The 13,235-nt window shown below is 33.5% G+C and overlaps 1 protein-coding gene across 1 annotated transcript; it reads right to left on the reverse strand.

Moving 5' to 3' along the window:
* On the reverse strand, nt 1-12,184 carry LOC144835114 (interstitial collagenase-like). Its single transcript, XM_078690155.1, has 8 exons — nt 12,069-12,184; nt 6,189-6,454; nt 4,043-4,326; nt 3,610-3,771; nt 3,108-3,235; nt 2,335-2,485; nt 1,883-2,140; nt 1-1,117 (listed from the first exon to the last, which is right to left on the reverse strand). The coding sequence occupies exons 1-8, from the start codon at nt 12,156-12,158 to the stop codon at nt 906-908; spliced, it is 1,551 nt and encodes a 516-aa protein (XP_078546281.1). The 5' UTR covers nt 12,159-12,184; the 3' UTR covers nt 1-905.
* Nucleotides 12,185-13,235: the final 1,051 nt, after the last annotated feature.

Genomic DNA, 13,235 nt, shown 5'->3' on the forward strand with positions numbered 1-13,235 from the left:
AGTTTTAATACGTTTAACTCTAATTCACACAGTAAACCAATAAAAGAAATATAGAATAGCAAAACCAATTAATTAGGTCTACTGTATAAACCACGATATAATAATTAATATACCGACAGATATTCATTCATTCATTAACCATTTTTTTAATGAAAAGGATCGGAAATACTATATTTTAAAATATAAAAGGTATTACTCTATTGTATGCAAAACATTAGTTAAATTGTACAAACTGAATTTTTTTATTCATGTTAACGTAAATAATGTGTAAAGTATAGGCCCACTGCGATCATTCATGGCTGCGATTAGGATGAGACTACATTTTTTAAACATATTATATACATTACATTCGACATAGACTTAAGCATTGTTTACTACATTGAGTACAAACGATGTAGTGGAATGTACTGTTTTTTATTTCTTTATATTTTGTTGTGTTTTTTTCAGTTTTAACACATAAATAAATATAAAGTACAAACTGTGCGGTATTACTAATGTTTTTTAGTCTAAGTTTCAAAGAATCAAATGAGTTATGACAAAATTACAAAATCTAACAAGAAAGTATTGCGAAAAAACAAGAAATGATAAATAGAAAAAAGGGAATATATATTATTATCATGTTATTAAACCATTGAATCAAACTCAAACGTTGATTGAGTCTTTTTTAATTGACAGTCTATAGGCCTACAAGATACTGTAATACACAACATTATAATATATCACGTATGAGAGAGATAGAAGCCAAAAATGTTTTATATCACTCGGAAACGTCTGGCTCAAATAACGTCTGGATCAAATAACGTCTGGATCAAAGAACATCTGGATCTGACCATGAAGGAAATATACAGTCTGGAGCACACACACTAATGATGATGTAAACAAATTTACAATATTTATTAATTGTTTTAAAAGTGTAGAACGCATGACAGCACGGCGACAATCAGAACAGCTATATTAAGTGCCGGAACGTGTGCTGAACTGGGATAATACTGGTATGAACCGGGACGGCAGCTGAACCATGCTTCTCCAGAAGGCAGTGGATATACATTCAAATCTACACTGTAAGTAAGCGTGGAGTACATATAGTACTGACCATCTTTAAAAAAGTATAAATGACCTGCAAGAAAATTAAAAACCATTATCAAATATTATATTTTTATTTATAATAATATAATAATAATCTTAATATTTTGAGTAGCAAAACCTCTCACAACGCTTGCAATACAAAAATGGGTTTTAAGAACCGACTGTTTCAAGATAGACGAATCGTATATAATTAGGTAGTGCATTCTAAAATAATGTGAGTTAAATCATTTAGCCCATCCCATACAGAATGGGATACATAATAAAACGGCAATAACATAGCGGTGGTCGATTTTGATAACAAACACAATTATGAGATTAGATAATTTTATTTCTCTTCAAGTAAAAGATATAGATCTCCATTGGCATATCAGTGATCAGTCAAAATTCCAAATATAGCATCAAGACAAATTTTAAAAATACATATAGATTATTGAGATCACAAGATTATATTTTTCTACAAACCTTCTCATCGAATATATACTAATAATAATAATACTAATATTTTAGATTTATAAAGCGGCTTATTGTGTGAGTTATAAGTTCTAAGCGCTGTACATAGTAATACCACGGTCAGTTTCGGATCGAATAAGGTTGGCATGAGTTTGTCCAACTTTCGTAATGTCGATGTGTTCAAGACGATGTTGCGAATAATGTTACCAACATTTTGACAGCAGAATAGGATTCAAACAATATTGAGCTTTATGATGAAACTGTTATTAGCAAACGTCTTTTATAAACTATTTTTATAAATGTAAACGTTCTTTTGGTGCTTTCAATATCTTAAAAGAATTCTTACCATCTTTCCATCGTAATGCTGCGTTCAGATTACCTGGGATGCCACCCCATCTATTGATGTTTTGTCGGACCTCAACAAAACTTTCATAATATTCGTTATATAGCCAATACCGATCTCCCTTGAAGAAAAATGTATACCCCGAGTTCCACGATACAGCTGCATCTAAATCTCCTGGGAGATTTACGTCAAATTTTCCAATGTTTCTTGGAAATCCGGATTGAAGAACCTTATTTTGGTCGTATTGCCAATACAAGTTGCCTGGAAGAAATAAAAGAAAAATGAAATCAAAGCTATTTTTTTCTATTAGTTATATTAAACGTACGTCTCTCATTCAAAATCATCAAGATAAAAAAGAACATTAAGATTTAAGTTATGATAAAACACAGAACAAATTTAACACTCATAATAAAATAATTTGGAAATAAAATATAGTCAAAAATAGGTAAAATTACCTTTAAAAAATACATAAGTATTTCGTCGAAATTTGTAGTACGCTGCATCTAGATCGTCCGGTAAGCCTTGGAATTCTTCTGCTATTAATTTTGGGTATTCAGTTTCAGGGGGTACAGTTCCACGCATCGTAATAAAAGTAACTTGTTTACCCTAGAATTACAAAAATAACTAGCTTATGTCTTAATCTTATTGATTTCCTGACGATGTTTCTTGTTATGCTATAAGTCTAACTTTGCGAGCGCCACCAGTGTACGTTTGATTCATTATTCGTTCAAGGTGGCGATTCGGCTTAATATCGAAAACAAGATTTTGGCACACATGGCGTGCCCTACATATATACACTATTTACGGACATTTGTAGAGAAATACTAAAAAAGACAATGCGACATTACAACCCATGTATAATTGTACAGGTACTAGACTGTAGCCGACTTTCCGTCTCAAACCTAGACTGGTTAGGTAAATGTTTAGTTTCAGGCATTACGACCGCGTTCGAAACTCATCAGTGCAGTTTTTTAGAAGATCTAAAGTTTAGTTGTGGTTCAGTTCTCAATAAGAAATAAATCACTCGCTAACAAATAGTGTACTTGGAATCATACCCATTTACAAAGAAAAAATATTTTCTTGATATTTAACTGTCATCAAAAGTCTACAGTTTATTATTTGTGTACAATATATTAAACATGTATACATACAACTAAAGTTCAGTTTTTTGTTGAGTCATATAAGTCAGACATAGCATAGAAAACGTTTATAAAACATAATTACTCACTTGAAACAAATAAGCTCCAGTTCCATCGTATAATGCTACATCGGTGTTAGATGTGCAAAAGTCAGGGTCAACTGGGGGGTAAACAGGCTCCTGAGGATCGGGAGTTTCAGGGGTTCCACGGTTCACACCTTGAAGATAAAATTTACAAATAATTACAAATGTTTCAAAACGACACCCGTTATTACGCATGTGTATTTTTATCAGTCATTTTAAAAGTCATTATTATAATATCTATAAACGGTTTAGTCCAACAAGTTGATAGTATTGTTTATTACTCAATATTTTTTTTAAATTCAGATTTTACATTATTTATTATAAAGCAAAATCTTCTTTTAGTGTATATAATGTGAATTTAGGCGGAAATCAAATAAAAAAAAAACAAAAACATCGTGGCCTAGACATAGGCCTAATCAAACATAAAACGTGCCCTCACAACATAAGTAAGTATATCAAGTAAATTAGCGAACTGCGACGAAGGTAGCAGTTTTGAAAAGTCACTTACCATATATAGACTGTATTCCCGCAACGTCATCAGGATGTAGTACGAAATTTGGAATATAGCCTGCATAGTAGGGCGCCATCAATGCCTGCTCAATATTGGAATGACCGAGACCCAAGGAATGACCAAACTCATGCGCAGCCACCTGGAATAAATCGATTCCTCCTAAAAAAACACAGCAAATTTGCAATCAGAGTAAATAAGTAAAATGCGACGACTCAAAATAATTATACATAAAGAGCCTCTACACTAGCGAACAGTCAAGGAGAATACAGTAAGCGGCGTGTTGTATTTTATTTGACTAACTAGAGAGAGCAGTCTTAATAATTAATTAATTAATATGTGGGCTCACTCTATTATTATACATTAAGCAGGATATTCTTTCTCATAATATTAATACTAATACTAGCATATTATTAACAATAATAAGTCTTACTGTTGCCGTTCTTTGTAAAGTATTCATCTTCATCGAAGTGAGCATCACCGCCTATACCAGGCCCTGGAAAGTACGCATGTGCCAATACCTTATTTGGTCCATCAAAACTAGCGTTTTTCCCGTCACCATGTTCACCGGCCTGAAATAGTATTATAATGTCTGCAGGCATGTTAGGGTCAACTTCTGTAAATGTCAAAGGTGATACATCACTCCAAACTCCAAATGCATCTTGTAAAGCCTTTCTTACGTCTTCTCTGCTCAGATCTGGTGTGAAACTTTTATACCTAGGGAAAAGAAGATTATTTAGTAATTAATAAGATCTGAAAAGGAACATAGAACCTAACCCGTGTTAACGACCAAATTCGATAGCGAATGTGGCTTTGCTTTGGATACCTAAACTACTATCTACACCGTACCATGACACCCTTAAAGACACCTTTCCTACGTTTTTAGATCTAATTTAAGATCACTAACTATATTTAATGTAAAAATAATACTAATGGTCCTATTGCAATAACTTTTTTCGTCTTTAAATGGTTAAAAATGTGCAAAATAAGTTCATTCTAATAATAAATCCCAAAATGCATTGCGCGCGGATTTATATATTTTTTTTCTTCTGTAATTCACCCACTTTTCGATCGATCGTGAGGCCAAAACAAATGGAAGACTCCTAACTTTTCAGCGAAAATACCGGGTTTTCCCCAATTTGTATCAACGGAGTCTGGCAAAAATAGAAAGACAATTAATGTAGCAATGATGTTCGTACGTTACCGATGTTTACCAGCTAGGAGGCCTACAAAACTAAGCCTAGCTAGGCTGGGCCTAAAGAACGTCCACGATAGGTCAGTCGCCGCGAGCTACTTAGGTCGTGCATTGTTTCTCACTTTTTATCATAATTTACCATAAAACGTACATTTAAGACAAGGAATGACCTGGTTTAATGTTTTTAAAGTAATATATATGTATTATTTCTACAAAACGTCACAAATTGTAGGGAAGGGGTCTTTCATAGAATTTTCACCCAAAAATCACCTTCGTGAGAGCGCGATCAAAAAACAATACCTTTCGTGGGAGCGCGTGTGTTCGCGATCAAAAAACAATACTTCTCGTAGAATCGCGATAAAAAAAACAATGGCCTTCGCGTTGCACGCGACTAAGAACAACACAGATGAGTAAAGTAAAGTACACCATCTATAACTGATCTACTCCCTGCGGTTAAAATTAGAGGGCCACATTTTTACATGGCTTACCTTCGACACTTAATACGTTTCCTCTAGAACAGTAGCTGTGTTATAAAACAAAGAATGTTTATATTTGTTAAATGGGGAGAATATTTTAATTTTTTGAAAGAATTTATAAAATTCGACGTCACAGTCAATATTTTATCTCATTTGAATATTATTCTCTTCATTCAACTTTTAAACAATATTAGAAATCAAGATGCAAAGATAGAATATTCTATTTTGTTATTTGTGGAGCTTGGTTCTCCAATAGTATGCTATTAAATCAGAGTAAAACATTAGAGACGTTTCACAACCTAAATGCCAACTCAGACAGCGTCGTACGAAGAGGCCCGACGAGTCGTCTCGATCGTCGGGAGAAAATTAAACATGTTTACAGTTCTCGCGACGACCTAATACAAAGCCCGACGCTAAGTCACGAACACTCGTCTCGTCGGGATTCAACTCGGACAGGACCGACGAGTCAAGACATTTCGTCGGGCCTCGTCGTACGACGTTGTCTTAGTTGGCCTTTACGATAACGAAAACATTGTTAAACTTTTGAGCTGATCCCCATTTCATATTCGTTGTTTTTAGATCTATTTTATTACTTTTTTGTATTGAGTTAAGAATGATTATAATATAAACAAAGATCATTTATGTAGTAATTTATGTAGTAATTTACTAAAAATGCGAGGTCAATTTGGATAGTTAGCAGTTTTATTGTTCTCAGATTTAGGCCATGTCTAGGCAGCCAATCAACACGTAGGCCTACCTGTACTTCGGTTGCTAATCTACTGATGCCTGATGTTTCCACTGCGACTGTTCTACAAGCGGAATAGTATGAAATTTATCTTGTGGAATAGTATTAAATGTTTCTTGATCAGTTAGGCCTATATAATGAACATTGTGAAAATAAAACGTACGTGTATGTTAAATCGTTCTTGTACCAGCGATTGCCCACAGTTGTATAACGTTTAGCTCGGGGATGGTCTGATGGTACATCTAAGTTCATATCTTTCATACCACATCTTGGTGTCTCCATCTTACTGGTCATGTCCTCAGACATTTTACCTGTCATGTCCATTCCATTAAACTCCTGGAAACGCATGAGACCTTGCCGCATCTCCTCATCAGTATGTTTTTTACCCTTTTCTACAGCTTCCATATAACCATATTTGACCATATAGTTCTAAAAAAAATCATAATGGAAAACGTGTTATCCAAGAAGTAATGGATATATAGTGTTTACCTCGAGTCGAATGTAACTGTTTTTACACAATAATTGTTGAAATCAGGCGTTATACAGCTAGCAGCTAGAAACACGTTATGCAGCTAGCAGCTAGAAACACGTTATGCAGCTAGCAGAAACAATGAGTATGAAAACTCGTGGTGTATCTAGCAAGCATAATCACGTTATCAGCAAGTATAGATTGTAATAGAGTATGCAGATAAAAGAAACATTGTTTACGGCTAGCAGAAATTTCAAACTGTATAAAACGTTATGCAGCTAACGGAAACATATCGTATATGTTGTAGAAACACGTACGTTATGCAGCTATTAGCATAAACACTGTGGTATGCAGCTTAAGTACTGTTTGCAGAAAGCAGATCTGGTCATAGGCATAAACGTGTTAAAAAGCCAGCAGAAATACCGAAAAGGTAAAGCAGTGCTAGCAAAATCCCGTTCAACATCTTTGGAATGTCATTGTCCTTTTTTGTATTATTCCCACGATTATTAATTTCTTATTCACCGGATATTGATAGCCAATCACATATACCTCATTTGCCACTCTAGCCTTTCTCAAAGTGACCTTAGGTATTTCATAAAAACGTAATATACATTTGCAAAACTAATTAACCAGACTTATAATAATATGAATTTTATCATCAACATCATATATAACCAAAACAACTTTTCTCAAACATCTAGACTAAACAAAATAAAAAAATTGTACTATTTTAAAAATATAATGATATGTGAAATATAGTACAACATTTTCAGTATTTGAAATAAACAAGAGAAGATTCGACAGGGTGTGTAGATTTTGTATCTAAAAAGTGCAGCAATATTTTAATTTTAAGAAATTAATGGAGATCACGGAATATTTCATGATTTGAACAATAGAACAGTCCATTTTTCATCTTAAAATATTCTCTCCATTCTACAGATACAAATACAACACATTCATTACTTTAAGAAAAACTAGTTTTATTATTTATCCATAGTAAATCATTGACGAATGCTAGGCCAATCAAAAAAGCAGTGTTCCAACTTAGCGTAGAACAGTTACAGACGCACAGTGGACCAGAATCAATTCAAAGTGTGCCAAAAGTCCAAAATGGTAAATGTGGCAATCCAAACTTTTTAATATTTTATTAGGAAGACAACTTAAATTATATAAATCCACTAATAATGTTATATTTAGTAAATTTTAATAGTGTCTTGTAACCATGAAAACTGGAAAAAACCATGAAATTTCACTTTAAAAGAGAAAAAACAACAATTTTGATAAATTCGCTGTTATTTTTTTTCTAGAATGGATTTTATATTGAATGAAATTTGTATCTGTTATTAACCATATTAGGCAGTAAAAATAAATATAGGCCAAAAATCGTATTTTTAAAATAAAATCATTAAAATTCACGCGCTAATTTTGACATTAGTATTTCGAACAAATCTTGAGTTTTACGTTAATACAACATTGGCTCCGACAATCCACGACATTGCACATAGCAAGCGATTTAAATGTCCCTATGCGTGCCGTTTTAAGATAAATTTAAAATTTATCTCGCTTCGCTCGCGCACCCTCTAGTGGGTGTACCCGAATGGTTCTCGAAAACATGACCAACTCTTCTGGAAATTGAAGCCCGGGTGACACCTATGCATATGACTGATGAGTAATGCATGTTTATTTTGTGATGTTTCATGGTGGTCCATACATTAGGTACGCCAGAAATATCGCTTCCAGGGTAATATACCAAATTAAAGTATATTGTGGTAGGGCAAGTTATAAGGTAACGTGGGTCTATGTGGGACTGTTGTTGTGAAATGCCATTAACGTTCTGATGAGGTAGTAAGAATGTCTCAATAGATTGAATTATTTGTAAACAAAATGTACATTAACTCTCCTGTAATGATGTAAAAACTTTACAACAATTGGTATTACAACAATTGGTATTACTCATAAGATCGTAAGATGCAAATAATATTGTAAAGAACAGTGTATACGTACAATACATATTATATTATTATATATATTATCTGAACGTTACACAGAGGAGGAAACCGTTAATAGGGGTAATCAATCACTGAAACATTTGTATCACAATATATCATGACAACAGCATCTTGTTAATTTTGGAACAAAATGATCAACTAACAACTTTTGTAGCCTACTTATATATCGGTCGTAGACATCATTTATAATTATAAATAGAACAAGCAACAGAAATAATCGATATTATAAACAGTAAAGGTGTGTCCCTGGTAGGCCTACCAGGCCTCCTATAGTAACATTGAATCGCACCTAAATTTGATTAAATGATTAATAAATAGCATAAATAATTAGTTCAATTAGCCTCCTATAGTAACATTGAATCGCACCTAAATTTGACACGTAAAGTAAAGGCCTTCATAATTGATTAGTTGAATATCTAAAACAAATAAATTCACGATTCAGTTGAATCACTAAAATCACATTGTAGTTTACGTAAAAGTAAAAGCTTTCAATAATAGTTAAATTACTAAAACAAATGGTAGTTCACGTAAAGTAAATGCCTTTAAAGTTGAATATCTAAAACAAGGTAATTGCAGTAGTTCACTGTTCACGATCAGTTGAACCACTAAAATATTTGTATTTAATATTGAATGGCGCCACAAACGGCCATTTTGCAGGAAGTGACGGACCCGGAAGCGTAATTTTTTTTTTCCAGGATGAACGTGGGCAGAAATCATGAATAATTCATGAATAATTATGACATAATAGGGATCATTATAGAGGGCGCTATATAAGCATGCAGAGAGATTAAATAATTAGTGTAAACAGCGTTTGCCAACCGAAATGTTTGGTCTAGTGGTAAAGGCTTTAACCTATTACGCTGGAGCCCTCGATTCCAGGTCTTTCATGAACATGTTTTTTTTAATAGTTGAGAGAGATTATTTAGAGGGTTAGGTTTAGTATATTTAGGAAGTAGATCAGCTATCTTGCAATTTTTTATAATAGAAAATAATTAAGGTAATGAATTATTCATGATTTCTGCCCACGTTCGTCCTGGAAAAAAAAATACGCGACCCGGAAGCCAGTTGAACAACAGCGCGAGTGTGTGAAAATACTACCCTGTGATATCGACAAATTTCGATAGGTAACGCTAAATTTTGTCGTTGTAAAAGACAAAAATGGAACAATAGCGTAGTACTGAAAACTAATGTCATCAAATCTACGTTTCGCGGTTTTTCCATTGTGCTCGATCGCCTATGTCAGAATTAACAATAATTAATATATATATTATAGGCGCGGTTACGTTTGAATGCGCACATTGATGTACCGCAAACGCACCAAGATGGCGAAGAAGGACTTTCCAACGCACCTGTATTGGTAAAGGAATGCTAAAATCACATGAGATTAATATTTCATTCAATAACCTACAGTTAACATGGCCACCATATATGAAATATACAACTTTGTGAATCTGTCCATTCGGCTTGTTTATTCGAACATCAAACAAACGTGTATGTATATTGTTTACGTGAATTACGTGTACATAATGTAGGTGATGAAGAGAACGTTCAAAAGAACTTTTAGAGAATACTTCCAAAATTATTAAAACGTCATGTTATCGTTTACAAACGACAACGAGATGGTACTATGGTCATCACAAGCTTGGCACGCTAAGGAAAGCCTTTACCCAACGTTTTCGTTTAGTGACGAAACGGAACTATAGATATGACAGATGTGCCAGAAACATCATCCCAGCTAAAAACAACTATATTTCTCATGCATCGTTCTAAGTTAATATTTAAGGATATAAGGGGTTTTCGGACCCGTAGAAGTACGTGGAGTTTTTAAACCTGCTGAAAAAACATTGCAAACTTCAGAACATATTTCAATGTAAATTTTGCTTAACGCTTCAGGACGCAGTATAAGTTCTCTGGTTCTCTTCTTCAAATACAAGCTGGTGCGCTTTTTTTTAAAACGATGTGAGAAATATAGTTGTTAGTTTTTTTCTTCTTTTAAGGGTCTTTCACACCTGTTCCGGCATGGAATCGAACATTAATGTTTAATTTTCACGCGGCTACGCGCATATCGATTGGCGCATAGCCGCGTGGAGCGTCGTGAAAACGAAACATTAATGTTTGATTCGCCGGACCGTAACCATGTCGGAACAGATGTGAAAGACCCTGTGGCCGTATTCACCAATCTCACTTAGGCTAAGGGAAATACTTACCCTTAAAATTTAAGAATTCCCTTAACAAAGGGAAACACTTAAGGGGTATTCACAAATGAGTTAAGGGATTCACTTACCTAAGGAAAACACTTAATTTAAGGGTAAAACTTAAGGGTAAAAATAATCATAAATATTCATGAGTTGTCCCATTGTCCAATCACAGAGGATTTAATTCCCCTATGGTCCAATCACTTTCCTCTCTAAAACTAATTTGCATATTTAAAAAAAGAGTAAGGGGTTGGGGGGACGGGGAGGATGAAGAGAAAAGTGTATGGACGACGATGATCAATAAAAAGAAAATGGCAGTCAAAACAAAAACAAGTAAATGAATATTAAACCTAAACTAATTTGTATGAGGATCAAGAAAAATAGGTCTAGCCTAGATGTTACTAACAAACCAACATTCTGTGTAGGCCTATGCATCCTAGGCTGGTTACTGGGCAGACCAACAGGGGGCCTAGCATCTCTACCTAGCCTACTAGAATGGGGCTAATTTCTATTACAACGAAATGAGAAGCCATCTTCCACGAAAATAATGGCGGTCAAAACAAAACAAATAAATGAATATATAGGCATAGACTAATTTGTATGGTGGGGATCAGCAAAAAAAGGTCTAGGCCTAGGCGCTACTCAAACCAAACATGAATCCTAGGCCGGTTAGTGGGCAGACCAACAGGGGGCCTAGCATCTCTACCTAGCCTAGACTGGGGCCATCTACAAGTAGGCATAGTACTCGCACATACAGAATCGTCAGCACAACCAAGGTACTGAATAGTTAAGGGAACTTTTAAGGGACCTCTGAGGTCCCTTAAAAGTTAAGGGGAAAATAGACCAAGTTAAGGGTTTCCCTTAACCTTAAACCCTTTGTGAATACCACTTAAGTGAAACCCTTAATATTTTCTTGATTTAAGGGAAATTCTTAGGATTTAAGGGAAATATCTCACTTAAGTGTGATTGGTGAATACGGCCACTGTAGTCATTGTTAGTGCACAAGAAATAAATCGAATAAATAGAATACATTTTAATTAGAATAGTTTTTGCTTTTTTTACACAATCCACAGACCATGTCGAATCTTCTCTTGTTTATTTCTAGTACTGATAATTTTGTCAGGCGTAAACAAATTATGTTGAATAACACTTTAAAACATTTAACATGTAGGCTTGGTGTATTTCGTACTCTGCAATTAAATTCTAGTTAACTTAAGTTTCTCATAAGTTAGCATAGCATAAGTTTACCAACAAGTATTCAATGTTTACAAATTTACACTTAAGCTTAGCATCTACAGATATATAGGGCCTACAATTGAAGGCAATATTTGTCAAAATAATGAAATAATAATAGTTTTTTGTTTACTTACAACATCTGAATCTTTCATTCGCGGCTGAGTGAACACTTGTGTGATTAACCCACAAGTTAAAAATATCGATATGTGCAGTACTACCTTCATTTTGAAACTGCTAACAGATCGTCTGCGATTCTGCAAATAATGTGTTGAATGTAAACTTATGGTCTGTATATATACCTGTACATATATTTACAAGGAAGTGATAGGGTGGCGTCACTTAACTGTACAGGTTGTATTATTCTGTAGGATATCCCACAACTATTTAGTTACGTAACCGCTAAGAAGAATGGATGACACTGTAAGCGAATTATATAGCGGTTTTATAGAAATCATTAAAGTAACAAGTGATATGACGATCATGTATGTGGGTTTGATTAGTCAGGTAAATTATACTCATATTTCATGACATGCAATTTTTATTGTTTTTATAAAATAATATATAATATAAGGCTTATATATAAATTAAATAAATTGTATAAATAAGCTTAACATTTATTGTAAGATTTTGCTATGTATTGACGATTTTTAATGATAATGCAATATATTTTAATTTATTCTGATATAATATTTATATACATGTTTAATATTCATACAAACTTTATTCTAAATGTGTTTATACAATCAGTGCAATAGGAGACCTACTAGATAGTAATTAAGTTTGCTTTTTAGGAATCCTGTCCAGCGGTTTTGTTTGATGTTTTCTTTTTCCTTGTCTACGGTTTTGTTAATTACGAAGTAGGATAATCATGTGAAATTATTAGATAATTTAAAAAATTCATTAGTAATAACAACCTTAAACCTCTTAAACTGAAAGTAAGTAGCTAAGTCTTGAATCTCGTTTACGAAGCCAAATACAAGTATAATTGCACGTAACAGACTGTTTCAAAAAGGAGATACATCATTTATCTTTCATCATTTTTATCATCAGGAAATGAAGAAATATTGTTTATTTTGTTAATTTATGCAATCATCAACATTTTGTTTCTTTAGCAACCCTATTTGTATCATGTATATCTACTGGTATTATAAATAGTTAATACGTTTCTCTTTTATTTAAGAACACAGTAACTAGGTATTTTAAACAATTGTTTCTTATTACCGGAAACATAATTATACGTTATTGCTTATCTAAATGTACAATGCAGATTTACATTTACAATGGCATTGGAAATCGTTTCG

The sequence above is a fragment of the Antedon bifida genome, chromosome 2, assembly GCF_963402885.1.
Source record: "Antedon bifida chromosome 2, ecAntBifi1.1, whole genome shotgun sequence".
Lineage (NCBI taxonomy): Eukaryota > Metazoa > Echinodermata > Crinoidea > Comatulida > Antedonidae > Antedon > Antedon bifida.

Coding starts and splice junctions, on each gene's coding strand:
- LOC144835114 (XM_078690155.1), bottom strand. CDS start 12,158: ATGAAGGTAGTACTGCACATATCGATATTTTTAACTTGTGGGTTAATC. Junction 3,236..3,609: donor GGGAATACAGTCTATATATG/GTAAGTGACTTT, acceptor TTTATCTTCAAG/GTGTGAACCGTGGAACCCCT. Junction 2,141..2,334: donor TACTTATGTATTTTTTAAAG/GTAATTTTACCT, acceptor TATTTCTTCCAG/GCAACTTGTATTGGCAATAC.